Source organism: Phyllopteryx taeniolatus, chromosome 2, assembly GCF_024500385.1.
Source record: "Phyllopteryx taeniolatus isolate TA_2022b chromosome 2, UOR_Ptae_1.2, whole genome shotgun sequence".
NCBI classification, from domain to species: domain Eukaryota; kingdom Metazoa; phylum Chordata; class Actinopteri; order Syngnathiformes; family Syngnathidae; genus Phyllopteryx; species Phyllopteryx taeniolatus.
This window is the reverse complement of record NC_084503.1, coordinates 9,398,557-9,424,632: the sequence shown is the minus strand read 5'-3', so window position 1 is coordinate 9,424,632 and position 26,076 is coordinate 9,398,557. Positions and strand designations below refer to the sequence as shown.

The 26,076-nt window shown below is 40.5% G+C and overlaps 2 protein-coding genes and 1 long non-coding RNA gene across 4 annotated transcripts; 2 read left to right on the top strand and 1 right to left on the bottom strand.

The window, feature by feature from the left end:
• The first annotated feature begins 115 nt into the window (after window positions 1-115).
• eif3jb (eukaryotic translation initiation factor 3, subunit Jb) lies at window positions 116-7,234 on the top strand. Of its 2 annotated transcripts, none has more exons than XM_061759032.1 (8): window positions 116-858; window positions 1,018-1,103; window positions 3,944-3,992; window positions 4,074-4,174; window positions 4,273-4,429; window positions 4,761-4,925; window positions 5,004-5,077; window positions 6,076-7,234. In XM_061759032.1, exons 1-8 carry the CDS (start codon window positions 846-848, stop codon window positions 6,202-6,204), a joined length of 774 nt encoding a protein of 257 aa, XP_061615016.1. In that variant the 5' UTR covers window positions 116-845; the 3' UTR covers window positions 6,205-7,234. The 2 variants fall into 2 exon arrangements, with proteins under 2 accessions (XP_061615016.1, XP_061615025.1); XM_061759041.1 differs by having other exon boundaries at window positions 126-858; window positions 4,273-4,366.
• A 33-nt stretch (window positions 7,235-7,267) lies between these two features.
• On the bottom strand, window positions 7,268-16,272 carry cilp (cartilage intermediate layer protein, nucleotide pyrophosphohydrolase). Its single transcript, XM_061759020.1, has 10 exons — window positions 16,132-16,272; window positions 14,307-14,486; window positions 13,356-13,527; window positions 12,456-12,503; window positions 12,096-12,365; window positions 11,717-11,893; window positions 10,419-10,724; window positions 10,229-10,337; window positions 9,951-10,099; window positions 7,268-9,849 (listed from the first exon to the last, which is right to left on the bottom strand). Exons 3-10 carry the CDS (start codon window positions 13,417-13,419, stop codon window positions 7,490-7,492), a joined length of 3,483 nt encoding a protein of 1,160 aa, XP_061615004.1. The 5' UTR covers window positions 13,420-13,527; window positions 14,307-14,486; window positions 16,132-16,272; the 3' UTR covers window positions 7,268-7,489.
• On the top strand, window positions 7,913-20,602 carry LOC133470561 (uncharacterized). The gene is made up of 3 exons (XR_009786017.1): window positions 7,913-8,104; window positions 8,918-9,083; window positions 14,374-20,602. It is a non-coding gene; the product is annotated as an uncharacterized LOC133470561 (long non-coding RNA).
• The last annotated feature ends 5,474 nt before the right edge of the window (window positions 20,603-26,076 follow it).

Genomic DNA, 26,076 nt, shown 5'->3' with positions numbered 1-26,076 from the left:
TTAGGCTGGTCACAATGAAAGGCCACTCTGAAATGTGCGGTTTTATCACACAGCACAATGCCAATTGCACACTCCCTCAGAGCTTGCGACATCTGTGGCATTGTGCTGTGTGATAAAACTGCACATTTCAGAGTGGCCTTTTATTGTGGCCAGCCTAAAGCACAGCTGCGCCTTTTGTGTATGTAGAAAAAGTTTTAGACCTTTGAGTCCAGCTCACGAAAAATGGGAGCAAAAACAAGTGTTGCATTTATATTTTTGTTCAGTGTGTGTGTATATATATATCTCAACCAACAAAGTAAAATAAATACAAAAATTGCATTGAGGAGGAATAAAAGGAAATGTGAGTCTAAAAAAAACATTAAGTAGGTGAAGTAGATTTTTTAAAAAAGTACGAGGAACCTTTGGGCGTTTATTCAGTTAAGTCTGTGTAGAAAATATTTCTAAGCTGATATTATGCATCAGGTCTGGAAGCTAAGGGCAATAAACACGTTTAAAAAAAAAAAAAAAAAAAAAAAAAACGATACAAACAAAAGACGTCTTCTCGTAACAAATTAACGGGTAACTTCAAACGGGTAAAAGTGTTCACGACCGATGTATGATATCATTCTGACGCCATCAAGTTTGTCTCGTGCGTTTTTTGTTTTTTTTTGGTTAATGCGAAACTGTCACCTGCTATCGTTGTCGCGAGGACAGCACAGAAAACGAGAGGCGGAAATAAAATAAAGGAGAGACAATACATGAGCTCATATCAGTGACGTGGAGAAGGTGGGAGCGGAGTGAACGTGGAGCCAGCGGGCTGCAGCAGTGAGCAGCCTGCCTGTCAAACGTTTAGCATCACAGCCAACATGGCCGACTGGGGTAAGTAAGCAACTTGGAGCGGATAGCGGCAACCTTCCCATTTTTTTGTGGTTCACATTCGTCACCGGCTTTGATACACGAGTCCTTCGCTTGTTTGTTCTTGAACTCACGGCTCGTATGCGGCTGCCTCTTACACATTTTATGCTGTCGTTTTTACAGACGCGGACAACTTCGAGCCGGAGGAGCCGAGTCAAAAGGCGCCACAGGACAAGTGGGAAGGCGAAGACGAAGATGACGACGTTAAAGTGGGTGAACACAACACACAAGAACACGTTTGGAGACATGTGCCGTTTACGCGTAACGAGCGCTTGGTGATTTGTGAAGGTGGTGGAGCCTGAGTACAATGCGTTACCGGCGGCTTCGGTGACTTAAGCTAAAGTTAGCTGACTGCTACCTCATGTGGTATCTGCGCTGCTAACCCAAGTGCAGCTAAATGTGTGCTTCTGTATTCGGCTACCCGTACTAATTGTAACACTTAGCAATGTCAACCTCTCTAGGTGTTTTGAATGGTGATATCTGGGCGTTTCCAGTTGGTCGTAGTTATCCATAAAGCCGTGGGTCTTTTGGGCTAAAATGAATTTAGCTCGAAGTTGCTGGGCCTCACACTGGCTAGCCTCGCTTCCCCTTGCTTCTTAATACGATAACTTCGACGCTATTGGCGTGGAATGGAATGTGTCGTTTTAAGGAAGAACATAGAAATGCTCCAAATCGGTTGTCATTGACGACTGTGTGCAATTAGCTTTTGTATGACTGCCGAAAGCAGTATCACTTCATTTCGAAGCAGAGCTAGTTCGCTAAATGTGAGCGGCACTCTGTCCCATTAAATCATCTGGGCTGATGACTCATCCAACATCTTACGTTAGCTCGCGAACTTTCCGTTTATTTGTAGGTAGTTGGGCTTCAGTTGCTGCGACAGTGTTTTTACCTGAATGTTGTCAGGGAACCTGCTAGTTGGAGGGGCCTCCTCTATTGTTTCTGTCGCGTATGTTTGGCTGAAGAGAGAAACTGATGATTTCGCGTTAAATTCCAAACACTGGACTTGTTCCCCAAGTAGAGTAAAATTGCTGGGGCCGGATACTTGTTACTGTCAGGCTTTTTGTAATATCTTCGGAGAAGTTGATGATAATGTGATGAAGACTTGTCTTGTTTTGTCATGCATTTATATTAGGCTTTTACAAGAGCAGGATTTTTGGGCCTGATCGGAGAGTTTAAAAAAACGATCACAAAATGGAGCAATGTGTCTATTTAAATGACTTGTTCATTTACTGTACATACTTGTGTAATGCATACTGAGTATCTTCAAAGGTATTCTCTATTCAGGTCATGTATTCTAATCAGTCAGGTCAAACCAACATTACAACATGACAGAAATAATGGGTGCTAATTTACTGTATTTAAATTACTAGACTTTACGGTCTGATCGGTCTTATCTGTATCGGCCGATAATTAGCATTTTATGCTGATCGGCTTTCATGTCACAAGTCGCCTATCCGATCAATGACTTCATTAAACTCTGCGCCTTAGTCGCGTATGAATCCAAAAGCTAGTTTATTTTTAGCCTTGTCACGTGTCTTCTTGCGCAGTACTGTAACTATCTGACGCCAAAGTTTTTTCAATCTCGTCTGTGAAAAAAAACACTATTTCGCGGTGTATCAGACAAACAACACGCAAGTTATTTGCAGTCTGTGCACAACTGAAGTACGTCGTGGGGAACGTCATCTAAATGCTTCAACACAACAAATTTGATCGAGCACCTGAAGAATGTACACAAGGAGCATGCCGCGTTCAAGCAACGCAGCGTGGTGGGGAAAAAATTTCAAAGTGGCAAACTGACTCAAACTCTGGACAACACCCATCCATATAGCTGGGACAGTGAGAAAGTTAGAGTAAGCATGTAATTAACAGTGTTTATTAAAGTAATTTAATTACAGTAAGTTAGCACCCATTGATTTCACCTAAATTTATGTCAGTGGCCAATCCTTGAATGCCCCCTAGAGGTCATTGGTGTTTTAACTTGTCTAAAATGCTAGTCATGTAAATGGACACATTGCTCCATCTTGTGATCGGTTATGGTTTTTTTTTTTTAAACTTGCTGATCGGTGATCAGCCCCAAAAATCCTGATTGTGTAAAGCCTACATATTACTTTATTGTAATTAAATTACACACGTTTGCTTGTTGTTGTCGTCGTCGCCATGGTAACGTGTATCAGGTCGCGTTTGAGTTGAGAAGATAAAGCCCAGTGATCGTAAAAGACGGGATGCGGTGGTATCGGAATACAAGATTTTATTGCAGTAGTCTGACATAGTGCAATCGTGAAAGACCAAATTTGTCTTATAGTCTAATCCAGGCATTACGTTTTTTTTTTTTTTTTTTAAATAACTTTATTGGCGGTTAGATATTTACAGTACTGCGTCAAAAGACACGGGACTAAACTAAAAATAAACTAGCTTTTGGATTCAAATATGCTGTACACGATGGCGACGCGGAGTAAATGTCTTTTGCGGAGCCGATCAATGATCGGATTGGCAAATTATGACAAAGCCGATCAGCATAAAATGCTAATTATCGGCCGATAACGATGAAGCCGATCAGATTGGTGTAAAGTGTAATTTATATATTTTCTTGTGGTGTACCGTACTGTGAAGACAGTAAAGCTCAGAATCTACATGTAATTTGAGGTTTGAGGAGATCTTAATGTTGTCAGCAGGATAGATTTGTATGGAGTTGACGTATTTGACCAGATCTGTGCGCTTGCTCTATCTACTCTTACTTTTGTCTATAGCTGTTAGAATTATATGTAATAACATTCATTGTTTGTGTTGGTAAAAAAAAATTATCAAATTAATATATACCACCAGCTGTTGCTGCCATTATACTTTTCAGTAGACATAATTAGATTGTGTAAGGGTACTTAATGTATTGGGTCATAATTTTAGAATCAAGTTGAGAAATATTTTGACGACCTCGCAACTTCGCTGGGGCTTGATACTGAAACTGCTAAGTTGCTTTAAATGTAACTGATATCATAGTTTGTCGCCTGCTAATTTTTAAGATGGAAACTGACCCGCTTTATTCTCTTCACAGGACAACTGGGATGATGAGGAAGATGAGAAGAAAGAAGTGAACAAAACAGGTATTTAATTATTTAATTATCAGTTTTGACACGAGCTGGTTTTCTGCACTTTAAAAAAACAAACAAAAAACTTTATTTCAGGGGCAAAAGTTTCTGAAAAGAAAAAGTTGAGTGAGAAGATTAAAGAGAGAGAAAACCACTTAAAGAAAAAACAACAGGAGTTAAAAGAAAAAGAATTGGAAGTGAGTGCTTTCGTTTTTATTGTTTGCTTTTGTGTTTGAGTGTTATAGACAACAATGAAGAGCTATGTTATGTTATACTTTGTGCCATGTCTTTCTAGCAAGAGTTTACTCCTGAAGAACAACTTACAGAAAAGTTAAGAGTGCAGAAGCTTCAGGAAGATGCAGACTTGGAGTTGGCAAAGGATGCCTTTGGTCAGACCTCAGTATTTTTAGTTGAGCCTCCACCATCACTATTCCACTGTTCCCTAAAATATAGTTAAGCCCAAGTTACTAATACCTTGGCCAAAGTGTGAGGGGGAATTGTACTTGTTGCATGGCTCTCTTCTCTCGGGAACTGTGTTAAGACATTATTTTTTCTTTTGGATAAAATTAGCCACACCCTTTATCAATACGGACGTTAAAACTTCATTCCAATCTCCAATTCCTAGATATCACTGACACAACTTTTGCATTTGTCATTACCTGCTAAAAGATAAACATTCATTCAGCAGAAAAATCACTACAAATTTGGCCATTGTATTATTCCTTTTGAACTTAAGTGTATCTCTAAGCATATTTGCAATACATTGTTTTGTTCCGTTTCTAGGAGACGGCGGCTCTTCAGTAGCTGGAATTGATGCTATGTGTCCATCTTCCAAAGAAGAATTTACAGAGTTTGAAAAATTGCTGAAAGAAAAGATATCCCAGTTTGAAAAATCTGTGCATTATTCAAATTTCTTGGAGTCATTGTTTCGGGAACTCTGTATTTCATGTAAGCGCTGGTTTCAAGTGTAAGTATGTTGATGATCCTGTGTGTCTGACTATTTAACAAGTTGCTTCTTTCCCCTAGTGGAAGTTGATGACTTGAAGAAAGTCAGTAATTCCCTTTCAGTTCTACTTAGTGAAAAACAGAAACAAGAAAAGGTAAGAAGAGGCTGACTGTATACTGCGTCTTGTTTCTCAGATTATTTGTGATCACTAGGGGGCACTATTTAACCAGTTCAGTGACCTGAAGTGACTTTATGCATGCTCATGAACATGTAATTTGTGTCACATCTTAAAACAAGCTCATGTGTAAATTTAATCTTTCCAAATATTGGCATAAGTAGGTGATGTTCCAGCTAAATCAATGCCGTATGTGTATTACAGTAGAACCTCAACCACTGGAACATTCAGCGATATTTAACTTGTTCTTATAAGTTTAGTGGTTGGGTGAATCTTTATCATCAAACAATTGTTTGCTATTTTCAATCATAATGACAACAGCAACCACCTAAATGACCCCAATCAAATGACCCAATATTCACTCACTCACTTTTTATACATGCACACCAATTACAGGCAAACAGATCACAGGTGAGGATGTTTACCCTTAGTATCCATTTAAATGTGTTTGCGTAAACTTGTAGGTTATCAGCCCAAAACCTTCCTGCGATGTAAACTTTTCATCAGCATCGTTTGGATATCGTTGTAATTATGATTTATAGAGAGAATACACAGTTGTTTGATAATAAATGAACCTAATTTATGACCATTAGTGAAAAAGTTTATTTATATTCCTGGAAAAAATGACCAAAATAAAAAAATGACCCTAACTGTTATTTAGAAACTGTTTTTTTCCCATAGGAGAAAATTCAGTTCCACCATCCAATTGTCCTAATCATAAAATTGCACGGGAAAAAAAACCTAGGTATCGTCCCATGTCTTGCATGATAGTGGTACGAAGTGTTTTCTTTGTGCCTTTTTTGTTTTTCTTTAAATGTTTCGTTGGTAAATGTCTTGACTTCCATGACATTCTACTTTGAAGGTTCCACTGTAACATGAAGACGATTAGAAGGGCCTTTGATTGAGTGATTTATGAGGTCTACAGATCTGGTTTCTGTTGGGAGACAATATTTGACCTCAACTTATTTTCTTTCCAGCAAAACAAAGGGAAAAAAAAGAAGAAAGGTGTCATACCAGGTGGTGGTTTAAAAGCACAGATGCGAGATGACCTGGAATATTCCGGTTTTGACGGTGGCTACGCCCAAGACTACGAGGACTTCATGTGACACAGGCTCCATGGCAATGGTCCTGTTCCTCTTCCAATCCTGATTTTTGCAGCTCTACCTTTTGCTGTCCAGTTCCATCCTGGAAGATCAGAACTGTGTGTTGCCCCCTTCATCTTGCTTCAGTGACTTCAGGGACTGTACTGGAAGCATCCAGTCTCACCTTCTCTTTATGTTCATCCGTATGGAATTGCCTTTTCTCTCTTCATGCAGCCTGCACTCACATTCACGTACCTGAATTATTTATCTGTTGGATAACCCTGCTTAAAGAGAGTATACTTGTTACTGCCGTTGTCTGTTTTCAGAGCTCATTTTCAATGAAATGTTGCTACTGTCCCAATAGCAGACTGTATTGCAGTTATACATCTAGTGACATAGAAACAGAAGGTTCTATGCAAACTCTTGAAACAGAATGTCATGTATATAGTTTAGGTCTCACTTGAGGATGGTTCTCTTACAGATGAGTATATAGTATCTATAACTGGTTGCCAAATACAAATCATTCACCCCGTTATTCATGTTAACTGCAGAGGTTTTATTCGGGTGACTGAAACTGACGTGAGTGGAGGATGTTTATTTACAGAAAGCACACTATGTTAGATTAAAGGGAAAAATAAGTATGTTAATTTTGGCTTGAAAACATGACTGCCATTCTATTGTCTGGGATTTCTTCAAACAATTGAAGACAAGCGTATTAAGTTGTATTTGTTGGTACATTACAAATAAAATGTGCTATCCCAAATTGATTTATACTAGTGCTTGAAAACGAGGGGTCGGTGAAATTGGGAAAAACTTGCTAAATGATCTAATCATATGTTCCGCAAGCTTGTATCAAGTGTGATGAGGAATGGATTTATTGGCCTCCCCCTACCATGTCTTCATATGGGCTACAGTCATTTGAAAGCAATTTATTTCTCCTTTTTCTAGAACTTGACCAGTTTCAATGTTACATGGGGAATTGGCTATGTTGATGACATTAAGATTGCTGCAGTGTTTTATAAACGCAATTTAATAAATCACTGGTCAAAACAAAGGTCTTGTTTGATTTGATAAAATAACATAAGAATCATCTTGCAATGTTTTAATTGTAATAAATATCCTATTTACAGTTTCAAGTAGAACATTTATAAAAGACATTGAAAACAATCTGAATGGCATAAAGAAATAGGCTAGCTCTTGTAGTTATTACATTTTTAGTGAAGTTGTAAAACATAAAATATTTGCACCAAATCAAGATTAATGTTGGACACTTAGAGTCTTGCGCAGTACTTGACTGTAAGTGGTATGTTTAACTTCTGTTTTTTGTGGCTCTTCCTTTAGGATCTCTGGTGCTGTGTCTTTGACTGTTGCGCCAAGTATTGGCCCTTTGCCGGCGCCGGTTTTGTCTCCCTTCACTTCTCCCCACACTAGTGGCTATCTGGCCTTGAGAGCTCTGCAGGGCCTGGAAGACACTTTGACGTGTAACCTCGCGAGCTCCACAAGTGAATGTCAGCGCGACACCCTCATTGCTCTTCATGACACGAGAAGTGCCGTCTGAGGTGCCATCAAAGCAGCGTCCGAGAGCAATTTCTTTGGCTGTGCGTGGATCCTGATCTGTTACTGTATAGATTCCGTAGTTATGGCCGAGAGGGTCAAGAGGTGCCAGCATAGTGAACTCATTTGTGTCATTGTTGACGGCTAGTGGCAGGTGGTTCACCAGGTACTCCTGGAGTAATGGGTTGACATGATCCCTTTTACAGCTACCCTGTGGGATCACCTTCACCAATGTGCGATCAACGCGTTCCTGATCATACAGCATCCCACTGCACTTGAACTCCAGGCACACGGCTGACACTCCTGTCTGTTCCATGTCACGTATACTTCGGATATCTCGGAGACCATACAGCTGGCCCACTGTCTTTGGGTGAGTCCCCCCCATGTTATGGGACCGCACATTAATCTCATGTGGGGTGTTGGTTTTGACTTTGATGTAGCAGGCACGGTATTCCATCGGCTTCGGCCACCAACTGAGGTAATCCTCTGTCCAGCTCATGGGGTCATCCTCATTGAATGGCACCGTGTTGTAATCGTAATGATCTCCTTCCACTCGTGAGAAGCGGAAATGTGCAGCACTGAATGGTGCCTCTTCACATTCTTTCAGTTTTTCAAATGCATACACTGGTCCGTTGGCCTCTTCAGCTGTGTTCGGACTTGGTTTTGCCAAATTGATGCTAAATGCTGTCTTCTTCAGTCTGGGGTTTTCATGGTCAGTGCGCCTGTAGTTCAGCCTGCCCAGGTATGGCTGAGGCACTCCGATGAGGTTTGGACTGAGTTTGGGAGTAGAAGGGACAGCCTCTAGTTCCTCGCCTCCAAGGTTGGCCATGACATATGCAGAGTAGGCATCTGCCTTTTGCTCATCGCAGAAGGCAGGAAGACATGCACCATTCGGGCCGGTGATGACACTGTCAAAACGTCCCCAAGCACGAGGGTTAGAGGAATAGCCAGCTGTGGGCTCCATGTTTATGAGACTCATTACAACACCCTCAACCTGTTCACTGGGCATGAAACGTTCACCGCGGAAGGCCCTTACTTTCACATAACACCTACGGTTCTCTGGGACGTCCAGGTTAAAAAGTCGCCGCTCTCTGATCTCCATGTTCCCAATCAGAAAAGTTCTCTCTTCCCTTTTTCCTCTTGATTTCTTTTCAACCTTCAGACTTCCCTCCTCCTCCCACAGGCCTGTATCGGGGTTGAGTGACCACAGCTTCATGGTTCCAAGGTGTTCAGGCATAGTCACCTGGGCAGAATCTAGGAACACCTTCACCTCACCTGCATTCAAGGGCTCATCGGTTTCTCCACCTCTGAAGTCAACCGAGAACATCCCATAGGTTCTCAGTGGCAAGGTATCTCCTTCATTCCCTACAAAGTTGAGATCACTTTGGGCTGCAGCTGCTGTGGAAACATCTCTGGGATCAAGAAATGTTACACTAGCATTTACGTCACCCACAAACACTTCTCCGTTCTCCTTATAGAAGGAATTGGGGGGAATCTGAATGTGAGCCACTGGCTCCTGGCCCTCTACTTCCCCAAGTTCAAGAGTGTTGGTTTCTAAGGAACTTATAGTCACAGGAACTTTCTTTCGCAGAAGTTTAATTTCGTGGTAAACAGCACCTCCTTTGGCATTGAATGGAAGTACCTTTGTTGTGTTGATGAAATTATTCATGTTGTCCACAAACGTCAGGACGAACCTCTCTGTTTCAGGAGGAACGTGGATGGTGAAGGTACCTTTGTAGCCCGTTCGGCTAATTCTTACACCATTCATGAAGATGTGGCCAAATCTCATTGGCTCACCATTGTCTGCAGCCACAGCTCTACCATGCACAATAGCCTTGGTGTCGACACATTTCTGACAGCCGCATTCAGTAACCACCTTTGCGGGTAGTTGGTAGCCCTGGCATGTCAGGTGCATTTCCTCCATCTTTGCCACACTGCAGCAGTAAGTCACTTTGTCTTTGCATCTGATACCATTGTCCAATTGCCCAACGCATGTGCTGGAAGGGCATTTGCCCACATCGTAGTAGATTGAGTTTGTGCTGTTTTGGTAGCAGTCATGTGGAAGTCGTATGAGATGGGATTCAGGCTTGGGGTTGCATGAATAGCTATTTTTGTCTGAAGGAGAAAGGACATTTCAATTTTAAATTAGTTTTGATGGCTTTTGTATGTATGCATTTTATTATCATTATTTTTATTACCAGTAAAGTAAAACAAACCGATGATTTTGAGCATGGCTGCTTTGGTCTTAATGGCCCCAGACTGACCACTTGCTTTGCAATAGTACTCTCCAGCTTGGTCAGGATGCAGATCTTTAAGAACCAAGGTACTCTCAGATTTCGTCTCTAAGAGGCTGTTGTTATGGAACCTTTGTTGAGAAAACCACAGACACGGATTAGAAAAACAGAAACAAGCTGTTATAAACAGTATGAAAATGTAATGAAAACATAGTTATAGTATATGTGCTTTATATTATAAATAAAATATCAAGTCCGACCATTGGTACTTGTCTGGCTGTGGTGTTCCAGCCACATTACAGCAGAAGGCAGTAGTTTGACCCTCTCTCCTGGCCTTGCTAGCAGGGTTGCTCAACACATGAAGCTTCTCTGAAAAGTGTCCAAAATAATAAATATAATATATTAATTTTGAACCATTTCACTCATTACTTAAAAGGATTTTTACTGTACCGGTTCTTTTGAGCTGTACACTGAGGACTGTGGTACGCTCAGAGCTCTTGGGAACAATGACACTAAGGGTGGCATGGCCTTGCAGTCTGATTGTCAATGTAGTGTTGCCATCAGGGCAGAGCCCAGGGATACGAAAGTGTCCATTGTGGTCTGTGAGCGTGTGGAGTTTGTTCGAGCCAAGTATTGCAGCCCCCTCAGCAATGAGACCGCCAGAACCGCGAACAGAGCCCAGCAGGATGTGCTCGTCACACATGCATGTGTCACACTCTGCATTTACCTTCCCCATTACACAATGTAGGGAGCAATCTAAAAGATGGAGAAAATAACTATAGTATTCATTGATAATATAATCTGACGCTAGGCACCATATTCAAATTCTGATAAACCAGGCGGGATTACAAAAATCTCACTGACAATGACAGCGCTCCTTCAATGGTGCAAGATGGGCATTTGCATTAATCAGAACATAAAGTTGTGCCCGGTTAGTAATATAAAGGTATTCTATGGTTTATTGTTTTAAATTAGAATCTACATTAACTTTTCAATGTGAAGAGTTTGTTGTCAATTTACTGTTAATGGGAAGCTTCCCCACTTGAAAGAGATGCATTCATCCGCTGGTTTCATCTGGACTTTACTTAACGTTTTAGTTTAACATTACATCATTTTTGTATTTATGTTATTATTTCTTCTATTATTATATATTTATTTATTATGAAATCTTTAACTAAATGTCAGATTCTTTTAAATGTATTACTCATGATAATTAGATTTTCATATACCATTTAAAGTGCAGCTACCATCATAAATTTAGAAATACAGTATACGGCAACTAACCCGGGCACTCAAGAGTTGATTAAACGCAGGTGAAGCCTAGTGGGTAAGCCACTGCGCTGCCTGCTCAACTCAGCCAGCGATAGCTGTGTAGTTTTACGTCCAGTTTGCTGTCAGCTGTGGCTGGGAATGTCACTTTTTATGTTCCGGACAGGAGTGTTGATTTCAAAGGAGTTCACATTGATCCTATTTGCTTATTTAATTGTTTATATTGATTTCAATGGACTCCTTTTTCATTTTGTTATAGTTGAAATATTTTGACTTGAAATGTAAAGTTAAAAGTAAAAATGTGTTTTTAATATAAATATATTGAAGTAGATTTTTCTTTACCCGATTATTTGGCACCCCCTAGAGGCCTCGATGCCCTTAGCATCTGCCCATCTTGCCCCATAGGTGAGCTGGCCCTGCATGCTAGTATGGTTAAGAAAACAAGCTGTAAATGTTTAAACCAACCATTGTCAGTTTACCTGTCAGACACTCTGGTCCATGACATTCTTTCCTTTCTACCTTTGGTCCATTGCAAAGCATTGAGGGAGAACTACAGCTTCTGGAGCGTATTTGGAACCCCACTTGACCACAGAGGGCAGGACATGGACCCCAGTCTGACCACGGACTCCATGTATCCTGAAAGTTTAGGCTGTTACCTGATGATAAGAAATAGAGCTTTAGTCACATTAAACCACAAAGTGACAATTATAGCAATGATCTAGTAAAAATATAAATCAACATATCGCCTATTATGCAATCGTGTTTAGCACAAAGCAAGTGGGATATGCAGACTTGGAAAAGGCATTGGTTAAACATCAAGATCTGGAATTTTAAAGCAACCTGAAAATGAGGACAAACCTTTAGGACAAAGAAATCGGACAGCATAGTTGGAACAGTTCCGTTCTGAACCTTGCTCCTCATTGAGGCACCAGAAGCCCACAGTTGGGTCTGCATGCACCTTCTCTCCAGTTTCACGGGCTGGGAGCCAATCAGTGGTTCTGGCCTCCAGCGCCCGAGGAGTCTCACACACTTTGGCCCGATAGTAAAAGCGAATGGCATCCAGCTGCTCGTAGTCTCCACGGCCTCCGGGATGGTCCACATTGAACCATGTGGTCCATTCGTAGTTGTCTAGGTAGTTCAGAACCAAACATGGAAATCACATTTAGGAGAATGATAGAGTTCAACTTATAGGGTGTAAAACAAGAGAAGAAACTGTACCATGAGAGTGGGTTACAGAAGTGCTGGAATCTTCGCTTCTCCATAGTCCTGTAAGAGACCGTTGATTTGATTTGATTAGGTCATCGTTGAACAGCCAAGTAAATGTTGGCTGCCTATAGCTGCCTGTTTCTGTGACTGCAAGCAAGCCATTCTCAATTTTAATTCACAAAATAACGCCCCCAAGCCAAAGTTTCTCTGCCTATAACTTGAAAGCGTGGCTTGGAGAAGATCTGCCATTTTCAAGAAGGAGCCAGAGTATGGCCACTGAACTACACGTTAGCACTGTCATGTCAAAGCCAAATGTTGAGGAGAGCCACAATGTTGGCACAGATTAGCATTAGCGAACAGTGTTATTAGCGTTAGCTTCTGAAAACTGCCACATCCTTGAATATTTGACATAGTTGTCGATTTAGGGGCGGGGAGGTATTTGTGTTTGGCGACATGTATACGCACACTAACTGACAAGTGCAATTTAGCTCCTCGGTGATGAAGTGCTGCCAAAGTGAATGAAAATGATGCTTTAAATGAATCTTTATGGAGGTACGCTCAGACTCTGGGATTTTTTTAGAACAAGTACTTGGCCGCCTTGTTGCAATGCCTATGCCTAGCAGTGACTCATTTGCATGAAAAAGAAATGCCCAGTCAAAACCGAGTGATATATACCAGCGGATGTTAAGGGCGCCAGATATATGTATTTTGACAGAAAAACCATAAAGACCTTTTATCAAGACACGAGGGAAAGTGTTTTAAATTGTGAAAAAATTGGAATTCCATTTGAAGGGGAATAGTATTTATTGCAAGTGTCCTGAAGTATTTTATTCAGCGATAAAGAAGGGCTTTTAAATTCGTACAGTACAGACAGTTTTTGCTAATGTCAAGTGAACTTTGTGAGAGACTCACCTTGAGCTGAAAAAACTGTAGCTCGGCTGATTCCCACAATGAAAAGGAGTATCCTCAGTAGCATTGTCGCCTTCTGCCTTTGTATATGACCGTCAAACTTTCACCTCTGGTAGTGCATGTTTTATACCAGGGAACTCAGAAAAGGATAGAGACCAGCAGCACAAATTCACCTCTGGAAAAAATAAAATACAAATACAAATAGAATAGAAAACATTCTGCTACAGGGAACAAACAGAGATAGACAACCATTCACAATCACACCGTCACTGAGTGTGAACTCAACCCGCACTGCCTGCACGGAAGTCAGGCAAGTGAACCACTACGCTATCATCAGTCACTTATTGAAGCACAGTGAAAGCAAATGCCTTTCAAACAGTTGATCATCGCTCTCATTTATGTAAGACATTTGCTCACTTTGAGTTATCATACAAACACGTTGACTTTTACAACAGGAACATGCCTTCAAACATGATCTCGGACATCTTCGTATGGGGAGGGCTGGGGCAAAGAAAACAACCCACAAGAAAGACGTTGCTGAAGCCCCCACTCAGATTTCACATCTGTGTTAGCCATCACCATTTGTCAGGGGGGCTCACAGGCATTTTTTTGTATCCATCTACTTACGAAGCACTCGCACACAAAAGATTGCATTTGTGTAATTAACTGTCAGAAACACTGGTAGTTTGTCCAATTTATCATATACACTCAATTCAGATGTTATCAAGTCTACTATTACAATAAATTAGTTGCAGATATACAGTGTATTAAAAACTTTAGATTCCAATAAAATTGAACAAAGGTGACTCAAATTTACATTATTATTAAACAGACAACAATTGGAAACTTTAAATCCTTGGATGAGTTCTCCTCATTCGTGTAAGAAATGTCTGATTTGTATTATATAAAACCTCTCCCAGAGAAATACAACAGGGACGTGAAGATATGTATTACCTGTTTGTGGACTGGTCCTTGGGCCTATGCTTGATCTCTCCTTTTCTTGTTCCTCTCTTCTTCTCAGGTCTCTCCTCCTCTTCAGTGTGCTTCAGCACACTCCTCCGGCATCTCTTTTATACGACTCTGCCCGTAGCACCACTCCTTCCAGCTTTGGACTCCCAGTGTGTAACACTGGTACTGAAGATAAACAGTGTTTCGAGGGATCTAAGTAACAATTTCTGGTCTTTGTAAAACTGACACTGGCATTAGTCATATTGGCCAAATATGTAAAAATACTCTCAAGGTATTTTGCATCAAATGGCTGGCCCAATCATGAATAATCATGGAGAAAGTGAAAAATTAATACATCCGTTCTTTTGACCAGTGTGTTTACATTATTTAGTCAAAATTCATCACCAAGCATGTAATGCTAAAGATTGACGTTATGCATAATCACTATTGTTTTGAGTATTATTTCATAACATTCATTTGTTGACCTTATCATATGACAGCAAAGAGCACTAATGTTTTCCACAGCTCAGTTTATTCATTTAACTTGAGGTTTACAACAAGGTTTGCTTCTCCAGTTAGAAAAAATGCTCAGACATATGCAAAGAGCTATCTGAGGCCACCATCTGGAAAACACAGTTTCAGTAACATTATCCAATGTTGAAAGCAATTTTAGCTACTTTAGCGCAATGTTAGAATTTGAAATCACATGGTTAAGGACAAGAAATTGATCTTGATGTTTTCCAGTGCAGCAGAATACTTGATAAAACACGTATTACTGATTTACTAAAGCTTTGTCCGTGCAAAAAGGAACACTGCAGCCGAATTTGGAGTCGCTGTTTTTGAACTGTAAGCCATTTTACACGCCGCGCGAGTTTGCATTTTTCATTCTCTCCCGTTTACATTCCTCCTCGAGCTAACACGAATGCCGCACTGCTAATGCTCGCTGAACAAGTAAACAAAATTTAAAAAAAACCCACCCAGACTCACCCCTCATTATTCTTGGGGACTTTTAACAAAGCTAAACTCAACCACAAACTTTCTAAATAAAAGCAACACATCGACTGTCCGACCAGGGAAAATAACATTTTAGACCACTGTTATACTACGCTAAATAACGTGCTATACCTCGTGCAGCTCTGGGCTTGTCTGATCACTGCTAAATTCACTTAATACCAACATACAGACAAAAACTTAAATGCGCAAAGTCTACAGTGAAAACAATGAAAAAGTGGACCAAAGAAGCAAAGATGGAACTTAAAAGCTGTTTAGACTGCACAGACTGGAGTGTCTTTGAAAATTCAGCTGGCAGCCTGGATGAATATACGGACACTGTCACATCCTATATCAGTTTCTGTGAAGATGCGTGTATACCAACAAAGTCATTTTGCACATTCAACAACAACAAGCCGTGGTTCACTGCTAAACTTAAGCAACTTCGCCGAGCTAAGGAGGACGCATGTCAAAGCGGGGACAGGGGCTTGTATAATCGAGCTAGAAACCAGCTGACTAAAGAAATTAACATTGCAAAGAGGAACTATGCAGCAAAGTTGGAAAAACAATTTAGCGCTAATGACTCGAAATCAGTCTGGCATGCATTTCAATCGCTGACCAATTACAAGCGACGATCCCCCCCAAGCTGAGAACAATAGTACACTAGCCAACGACTTGAATACCTTCTACCATCTCTGTCGGGTCATTTATACATTAGTCGTGCACCCACTGTAGTAGTCTGTACTCTGCACTATTTGCTTACTGTTGTTGACCAATACATGGTTACATGACTGTGCAAGAATCTTGCACTGAAACTTGCTATTACCATGTGATCACTTACCTTTGGAGAGCCAGCCAAAAACAAAATCCTAACAAAAGAAGAAGACACCTACTGAAAACATAGATCAAGAGGAACACAATGACGAAGAGGATGGTGTGTACTACTACAGGCCAGGAGTAGACCTTCAAGTGCCTATTGCAGACAGAACTACTCAACATGACAAACGAGAGGACAGTAACCAAGAGAGATGAGCTCTGAACACTGAAGGGCCCGGACTTAGCTCAAACACAGATGAAGGTCAGCCACAGCAGGAGGATGTGCTGTTGGAAGATGAAAATCAGTGTCATGATGAACCACTTGAAGAAACACAGCATGAGGTTGCAATGTCTCCGCACCGAGATTCTGGTGGAAATGAAAAAGAACAAAAATGTGACTTCCCAAGGAGAGAGAGAGACGACCTCCAAAAAGCTTCACCTATGGCCAGCTTGGAAATCCAACGTGCTACAGTGCAGTGCACGCAAACAGAATGCCTTACCAGTACCAGCACTTACCGTATAGAGAAGTTCAGCCACTGACAGTGTTGACAAACCCATTCCAAAATTACTAGCCTTACTATATGCAGGTGTACTAATACTTTCATCAATGTAGTGGTGGACCATTCATGTTTAGTGTAAACCTAGCATCAGTTACTATAGGGTTATTACAATCAGTACACAGTTAAGACAATTTGAAAATACTAGATAAATATAAGGTAAATATTGTGATGTTGGGACAACATCTAATTTTGCAGGGGAGTGTGTAATAGATTACTGTCCTATATGATAGGTCATAAAAGAATTTAAAAGTTAGTAATTCATTATTAGGTCAAATTCATGAAGATGATTGTAGGACTTTATCGAGACTTGTTGGAAATGGTGTGTGCTTTAAAAGACGTTAAAAAGGGATTTGCAACGTTTAATATGGTTAACACTGTTTAAAAATGCTTGTATACATACATGTAAAACGTGTCAGATCTGTAATCTGCTAGTTTAGCCTCGTTAAGAAAAGTGATCGGTGATCAACTGCTTATGTCTGCCAAAGACAGAGGAGGGAGTTCTGGGCTTTCTTCATTTCTTCATTCATTCTTGGTAGAGCTTCCGCAGAAGAAACATTGTTTGTTCTGAATAGTCATTTAATCTCCCTCTATTCAGGCTGTAACACACGAAGTTTAAGCGCCTGCTACTTGGCATCTTAGTAAAAGATCGCAATTTTAGGAAATCCCTTTTGAGAAAACCTGCAATTCAGCGCGCTATTTAGATCTTAATTTTAAAAAAAAGCCCCTTGTTGTTGCAGTGCAATGAAAATCACCGACCTCTAATTATTATTATTCTTTTTAATTCTATAAATGAAAAGAAAAAAAAGCACTATATTTGTAGAGTTTTTCCAGTTGGAGACCAATATTATGCTGTTACAAATGAGTAGGGCCCCCAAAGAAAACAAATATATTACCAGAACAATTTTGAGAGTACACATGAAAAACTTGGTGGGTTATGAGAGAGAGAAAAAAAAAATCTTTATTTTATGAGAATAAAGTGGCAATATTAGAATAATAACAAAATACTGTACCTGTCAGGGTCTTTGTTCTTGGTTAGATTATATTTAGTTTTGTTTCATGTTTTCCTGTGTCCCCTGTTGTTCATGTCTCTTGTGCTCCTTCGGTTGTTGTCTACACTTGTTCTTGTCAATCAATCAGCTCCCTCCAGCCACTCGTGTCTTGTCCAGGTGTTCCTCGTTGTCTCGTCAGTTTGCTTGTATTTTCGGACTTGATTCATTTATATTTTTTTTTCCTCGATGATCCTTGTTCCCTGCATTTGGGTCACCCTTTGCTTAAAATGATACCATTAGTTTTTTTTCCCAGTGGGTTTCCCACTAATTATTCAACCATATAACAAAACACACGTATTCATGTTTTTTTTTTTTTTTAATGCTTCAGCCGCATTACTGGATTACCAATGAATTAATTTGGTTCAAAAATGAAATCACTGCTGATAAATTATTGCTTGTGTACAATGGTCTTAAGATATAAAACACCATTGAATGATTACTGTTTTGACTTTAATGTGAACAAATTATTGTTTCTGACGGAGTTATAAGGATTTTACTCAGTAAAATTGTCGTCCAGCCTCCTCCTTTCTAAGAGTTTCTCTATTTTTTGTCATTCGTCCTGAACAGAGCTGGAGGAAGTAGTGTTAACTTTCGCCCTTTCGCCATGCATGGCGGCCCCTTAATGACAGTAGCAGAGGCCACTCTGCATACTTTTACTGGTAGAGTAATTTAAAAAAAAAAAAAAAAAAACACCAACCGCAAGTGCTCTCTATATAACCTTTTCTCCTCTTTTACTCTATCCTCATTGCTTTGAAAAAACATTTTAGAAGGCTCTGACGCTGACATTGTCAGTGTAATTGTTGTTCCTGTGTATTTCTGTGAGAACAACAGTATTCTGCAGTTCAAATAAAGCTCTACTATTTCTACTCATACAGTAAATCCATTATTATTGCAATGGGAATACGAGATGCCAAAACATTGCACACTGAATCTGAATTTTTCCTGTTTAGGATTCCTGAAAATATCAGACTGAAGTCATCCCATTTTCTAAAATGTCTTGTCCGTCTGTCTATCCGTCCGTTTTATTCTGCTTATCCGGGGTCAAGTCGCGGGGGCAGCAACCTAAGCGGAGAAGCCCTCACTGTGGGCAACTCCAGAGTGGAAGAGAGTCCAACCCCCCCCTAGTCGAAGCTACCCATCTCTCTTTGCACCCTTGGCCCACATCCGGTTGAGGGAAATTGAGGTCAATCATATAGTATTTGTCACAGGAGGTCAATGAGCTGTACTTTGCCCTGGGTGACCCTGACTGTACTTACTATTTATTATTTAATATCTATTTTGACCTGAATGCGAAACTACCCGCTATGACATCAGGGAAACACAGTAACTTAATTTACCCAAGTCACAAGTGTTTTCTCATACAACCCCGATTCCAATGAAGTTGGAATGTTCACCTGTGGGATGTTCCAAACAGGTGTTTGATGAGCATTCCTCAGTCTTTTTTGCCACCTGTCCCAGCTTTTTTGGAACGTGTTGCAGCCATAAAATTTAAAAAGTTAATGATGATTTGCTAAAAACAATAAACTTGAAAACCATTGTCAGTAAATACAGTTCGGCGCTACATCCGTATCACGCATAGTGCAACTTGAAACTCTACTATGCAAAGCAAAATCAATTTATCAACACCACCCAGAAACGCCGCGGGCTTCTCTGGGCCCGAGCTCATCTAAGATGGACTGATGCAAACTGGAAAAGTGTTCTGTGGTCCGACGAGTCCACATTACAAATTGTTTTTGGAAATTGTGGAAGTCGTGTCCTCCGGAACAAAGAGGAAAATAACCATCCGGACTGTTATGGACGCAAAGTTCAAAAGCCAGCATCTGTGATGGTATGGGGCTGTGGTAGTGCCAATGGCATGGGTAACTTACACATCTGTGAAGGCACCATTAATGCTGAAAGGTACATACAGGTTTTGGAGAAACATGATGCCATCCAAGCAATGTCTTTTTCATGGACGCCCCTGCTTATTTCATCAATACAATGCCAAACCACATTCTGCACGTGTTACAACAGCGTGGCTTCGTAGTAAAAGACTGCGGGTACTCGACTGGGCTGCCAGCAGTCCAGACCTGTCTCCCATTGAAGTGTAAAATACGACAACGGAGACCCCGGACTGTTGAACAGCTGAAGCTGTACATCCAGCAAGAATGGGAAAGAATTCCACCTACAAAGCTTCAACAATTAGTGTCCTCAGTTCCCAAAGGTTTATTGAATGTTGTTAAAAGAAACGATGATGTAACACAGTGGTAAACATGACCCTGTCCCAGCTTTTTTGGAACGTGTTGCAGCCATAAAATTCTAAGTTAATGATTTTTTGCTAAAAACAATCAAGTTTATCAGGTTGAACATTAAATATCTTGTCTTTGTAGTGTATTCAATTAAATATAGGTCATGATTTGCAAATCATTTTATTCTGTTTTTATTTATGGTTACCACAACGTCCCAACTTCATTGGAATTGGGGTTGTAGTTCCTGAGTCAGACTTGTAAAAACAAAAGCAAAATGTCAGACCACACCCTTGCAGATGCTTGTTGTGATGCATGTTACTGTTAGTGTTTTATAAGACTGTTGCTATGCAATTGTTGTTTGCAAAAAATGCAATAAAACTATGAGACTTTAATATGAATTTAGAGGCATCAGTCCAACGGTCCTTCCAGGAAAACAATTAATGTATGTTTGTATTTGGACTACAGTTATTTTTAGAGAACAACAAATGACATGTTATGGGCAAGTCAATGCACATAGCCCTTCCAGTGGTGCTTTCAATATAAATAAAGCCTTCTCCCAAAGCATAGATCATTTTACACTTGAGACTATGTGAGTCCTGGGATACACGTCATGGAAACAATGGGTCCCAGCCCAGAAACAATGAGTCCCTGCAGCATATCACGGAATACAGATATATATATATATATATATATATATATATATATACACATATATATATATATATATACACATACATACACACATGAATGTACAGTAACAATGTTATTTGTTCACAATGATTGTGTGAAATTTTAAAGAAGGCATGGGACAATTGAAGACGATGAGATCTGTTTTATAGTGCTGTAAGTGCACACTTATACGTACGTAGATCTCTGTTAGTCTACTTTCCCTCCATAGCTGATTGACTCACCAGGTCCATTATTATCACCACACACGCGAAATGTGCAAAGCTATTTCCTTTAAGATGACCAGCTTGACACAACAGTAAGGGTAGGACATGTTTTTCAGCTGACACATTATGGAGGGCATGTATTCCCATGCCAAGGTGAAAACCATGTCCTTTGTGTTTCCTCGTTGGCTCCCTCACCTCTGAAAAGCATGAAGACAATGCACTATTAAGTACTTGATTATTAACATGTGGGCCTGACCTGGAAGATGGATGATTCATTCGCTAAGAGGTCGCCAGTTTTATTCTTGAACTGGGAATTGGAGAACTTTGAAGACCCCAATAGTTAACATGTGCAGGAGAGCATTTCATATGGAGATGAAGAAAATCACTTCATTAAAAAGGATACTGTAAAAGTATGATCTCCTCCAATTCTTTGGGCCTTCTGTCAGAATATACTCAGAGCAATATATGCAGTAATCTTACATTATAATAAAATATGTTAAAATGGTTTTAATCGTTCTCTAGCTTGTAATAAGGAGAATAGTGTCTGTCATTATAACTTGATGAATAATAAACAATAGAGGGGTAGTTCCGTTCCGATTTTGTACATGTCGGAACACACGCACTCTAGTCTCTATCAGTAACCTATGCTATCGCAGTAGTCAAGTCATAATTTCAAGAAATATTTGAACACTAGGCAATATAATACAATAAAAAAACAGTAACAGAAAAACAGAACAATTGCTTATCTTTACTCCTGTGGTTAGCTTCCACACTGCAAGGGGAGCAAACTAATTCATCACGGTCACTTTATAGCCACAAAATGTCATAGGTCGAAAGACCATTGTATTAACGTACCACTCCCCGAACAGTATATTGTTCTGTATTAGTAATGGAACAGCCCGGGCATTTCTCACGTTGTATTCTGTTGTGAGTTGTGTGCAGCGCTTGTACGCACTTGGGCACAAACTCAAGATCTATAAATATAATTGCCTCCATTCAGTCTTTTATACTGACCAGAATTGGCAAGAATCATAACGTGTGAAAGAAAACCCAACATAGAAAACATTTGACGCAAGATTTCAATGTTGTAATGAATAACGGAATAAAGGATTACAAATCTTTTTAACTTTGGTAAGTTGGAGGAATTTCAAAAGTTTTCATTAGCCCCAGGCGATTTGAGTTTGGCCATATTGTAGTTCAGTTTTATTGTGAGAACAATATATTCCCCAACAAGTGGAATATTTTCCCCCATTCAGTTGAGTCACTCAATGACAGGAAGCTCTTTTGAGATCCAGGAAAGGAAGGAAGCCTAATCCCCCCTTGTGAAAATTTAAGAAAAATGTTGACCATTGCTGTACTTTGAGAACCCTGGGCGTAGCCATGTTGCGTCCTTGTGTGTTTTGGACATACTTGGCAAATAAAGATGATTCTGATTCTGATTCTGATTTCTTGTCTCGCTGATGTTTTACTCTTTAAAAGAAAACATTCACAAGATTCTCTACCTTAAACATTTCTGAAGCTACCCTGTCCGAAACAGATCACTAAATACACATTCATAAACATACATAAAAGTCACTTACACTGGCATATCTCACCATTATGTTAATTATATCGTATTGAAAAAAAATGTTTTGTTGTAATCGTAAATAACTTCCAAATGGCAGTGGCCAACCAGTTAGCACATCTGCCTCACAGTTCTGAGGCCTCGCCTGTGTGCCGTTTGCATGTTTTCCCCGAGCATGTGTGGGTTTTCTTCGGGTGCTTCGGTTTCCTCCCACATCCCAAAACCATGCGTGGCAGGCAATGTTGCCACTGTTATCTTGAAAAAGTAACTTAGTCACTTTACTGATTACTTGATTTAAAAAAATCTAAGTTAGATTACAAGTAAATTTTTTTAGTTACTTTCAGCAGCTGCCAAGTGGCAGGAATATCACTTATCCACAGTACAAAATACATTATCTTAACTGTACCCATCACTTGGTAAGACTGTATATCCCACACAGGTTACAGAATGATGTCATCACCATGAACAAATAACTTAAATATTAGTGTAGTTGAAGCCACATTAAATGAGCAACTTGTGCAGACTTGAAATGCAAAATGCAGTATGTATGTAAATGTAAAAAACATGTAAACAAGCACACCATTGGCAAGTACAGTTCTCTAAAGACTCTTAACTGATAGATAGATAGATAGATAGATAGATATACTGAGCAAAATGTAAACGCAACACTTGTTTTTGTAATTAAGAAATTGATATCTATCAGTCTGAAAAGGGTTTCAGAAGCCATTTCTAGGATTTCAGCGAACCATAGGGAGAGCCCTTATCTTCACATTGAGAAAACATGGAACAGTGGTGAACCTTGCCAGGAGTGGCCGGCCTACAAAGATTACCCCAAGAGAACAGCAATGACTCATCTAGGAGGGCACAAAGGGAATTCAGGACAACTTCTAAAGAACTGCAGGCCTCCCTTGCCTCAGTTAAAGCCAGTGTTCATGACAACAATAAGGAAGAGACTGGGCAAAAATGGCATCTATGGCAGAGTTCCAAGGCATCAGAGTCCACCCCTCAGATCAGTCAGGTGGCCGTCCAGGCCACCAAAGGCTTGGCTGAGCGGTTCAGGAGGTCATCCAGGATGCCAAGCACCAGGGTCTTTACAGGGCCATTCAGGCGGACAGCCACGGTGCAGAACCCAATGGTAATGCAGGGGCGGGGTCGGGTGGCGGCCGCTGGACGCAGCTGCCGAGGAGCAGGAACGGGGTCTGCAGTCGATTCCTCAACCTGCTGCCATTGAGGTTTGGGAGTAGTGGGTACGAGAGGGGCAGAGTGCACAGGGACTTGGGAAGATCAACTAGAAAAAACAGGTGGTACGGAGTGGATGGACGTGACTTAATTTGACCTTTACTTGGGCGCCTCCGTGGAGGTAAAATTGTAGGGCACGGTGAATAACTCTGAAAAGTGGGGGACACAGGTGAAAAGGGCAGAGAAGATGGAACAATAGGGCTTACTGGTGGAGGGTAGCTATGGTTGGCAGGCTGAGGGCGCTGGGAGGCAGACTGGTGGCGTGCAGGGTGACGCCATGTTCTTCCCACTGGGTCCTGTTTTGTTTGGTTCATTCTGTCACGATTGGTTGTCGAAGGCGAGTAAGGCAAGGCAAAAAAAAAATGTGGAGGACCCAAGTGCAGGGAAGCAGGGAGGCAAGGCAGGAGGGCAGGAGTCTCAAAAATAACATTCAATCTTCAAAAAGGGAAAACAAGGAACATGGATAAAGCAAAACTAAAAAGAAGTCCCACAACAGATAACAACCAAACCAAAGTAACAAAAAAACACTTAAATACCTCAAACTGGAAACAAACTATGACCGGTGAGTAAGACGTAGAACAGATAGGGACAATGACACCTGACAATGACACACTGCAAAGACAATGAAATAAATCCAAACGGATTGACGAGAACACCTGGGCAAGACACGAGTGGCTGGAGGGAGCTGATTGGTCGACACAAGGCAGAAGGTTGACGAGAACAGGTGGACACAACAACCAAATGAGCACATGACAAACATGGAACACAGGAGAACATGGAACAAAACTAAACATAACCCAAACCAAAACACAGACCATGACAGTGGCATGCCTTTAAAAAAGCCATTCATGCTTGAAAACCCTCCAGTGTTGCTGAATTAAAACAATTCTGCAAGGAAGAGTAGGCCAAAGTATCTCCACAGATATGTGAAAGACTCATCGCCAGTTATAGAAAATGCTTGGTGGCCCAATAAGTTTAGGGAGCTTTTTTTTTTTTCCATACAGGGCCAGGTAGTTTTGAAAATGAAATCATTTAACCATTTAAAAATTAAATTTTTACTTGTTTGTTTGATGATCTTAAACATTAAAGTTAGGAAACTGTGCAAACATAGGAATTTGATCAGGTGCAAATACTTTTTCATGGCACTGTCTGCGTGATTGTATATAAAGACACAAAACATTAAGTCACAGGTGTTTAGAACTTAAAATATAATGTATTGTATTTGATTAAACTTTGAAATGAAATCAACTCATGCAGATGTAGGATTTTTTTTTTCACTCCATTTTCTTCTTGGGCATAATAACAAAAATAAATTGACACCTGAACCGTACAACAAGTGAGACCTAGTTTCATGTATGTAGCGCATATTGGCATTTGGATAAAATGTAATTTATTTAAGAAATAAATTTGTTGAAGCAGCGACGCCTGCATTGCTTCCGTACTCAGCGGGATTTGATGCCTAACGTTATAAATCAAGCTATTTTGTCTCGTGAAGGGTACCAGTTCACTTTTTGTATGCATAAAATTTAGGGAAAGCGACGACAAACCTTTTATCAGTCTCATAATCTAAAGGTTGCTACATTTTGTGAAATACAAATCCTACATTACAGAGGTTTCCTTATTCAACTCAAAACACACACACGAAACACAACAAAGAGTGGAATTTTATAGAATATTGAATGAAATCTAGAGGCGGCACGGTGGCCGACTGGTTAGAGCGTCTGCCTCACAGTTCTGAGGACCGGGGTTCAATCCCCGGCCCTGCCTGTGTGGAGTTTGCATGTTCTCCCCGTGCCTGCGTGGGTTTTCTCCGGGTACTCCGGTTTCCTCCCACATCCCAAAAACATGCATGAATTGGAGACTCTAATTTGCCCGTAGGCATGACTGTGAGCGCGAATGGTTGTTTGTTCCTATGTGCCCTGCGATTGGCTGGCAACCAGTTCAGGGTGTACCCCGCCTCCTGCCCGATGACAGCTGGGATAGGCTCCAGCACGCCCGCGACCCTAGTGAGGAGAAGCGGCTCAGAAAATGGATGGATGAATGAAATCTACGAGGGATCTATAGGGGAACACAAAGAGGGTCTAACTACAACAAGGAAACACGAATAATGGTGAAAGAAAGGGAAAAATAGGCGTACGAAAAGGGAAATAGAACATCGTGTTGCTGGACTAAAGTTTAAAACATGAGCGTTTAATGCGTTCAGTCCGGACGAGAGAGAGAGCGAGAGAACCAAATTGGGATTTTGTGTGAAGCTAGTAATTTCCCGAAATTATTAGGCATGAATGTTGTACACCCTAGCAACGCTTATTGCGTGATCAGGCTCATTTAATCGTGGCAACCGAAATCGCGATCACGGATAAAAGTTCGTCAATTGTGCAGCCCGACTGTCCTGTAAATGTAATGGTGACATTACGGTCCACCCAACAGTCACAACATG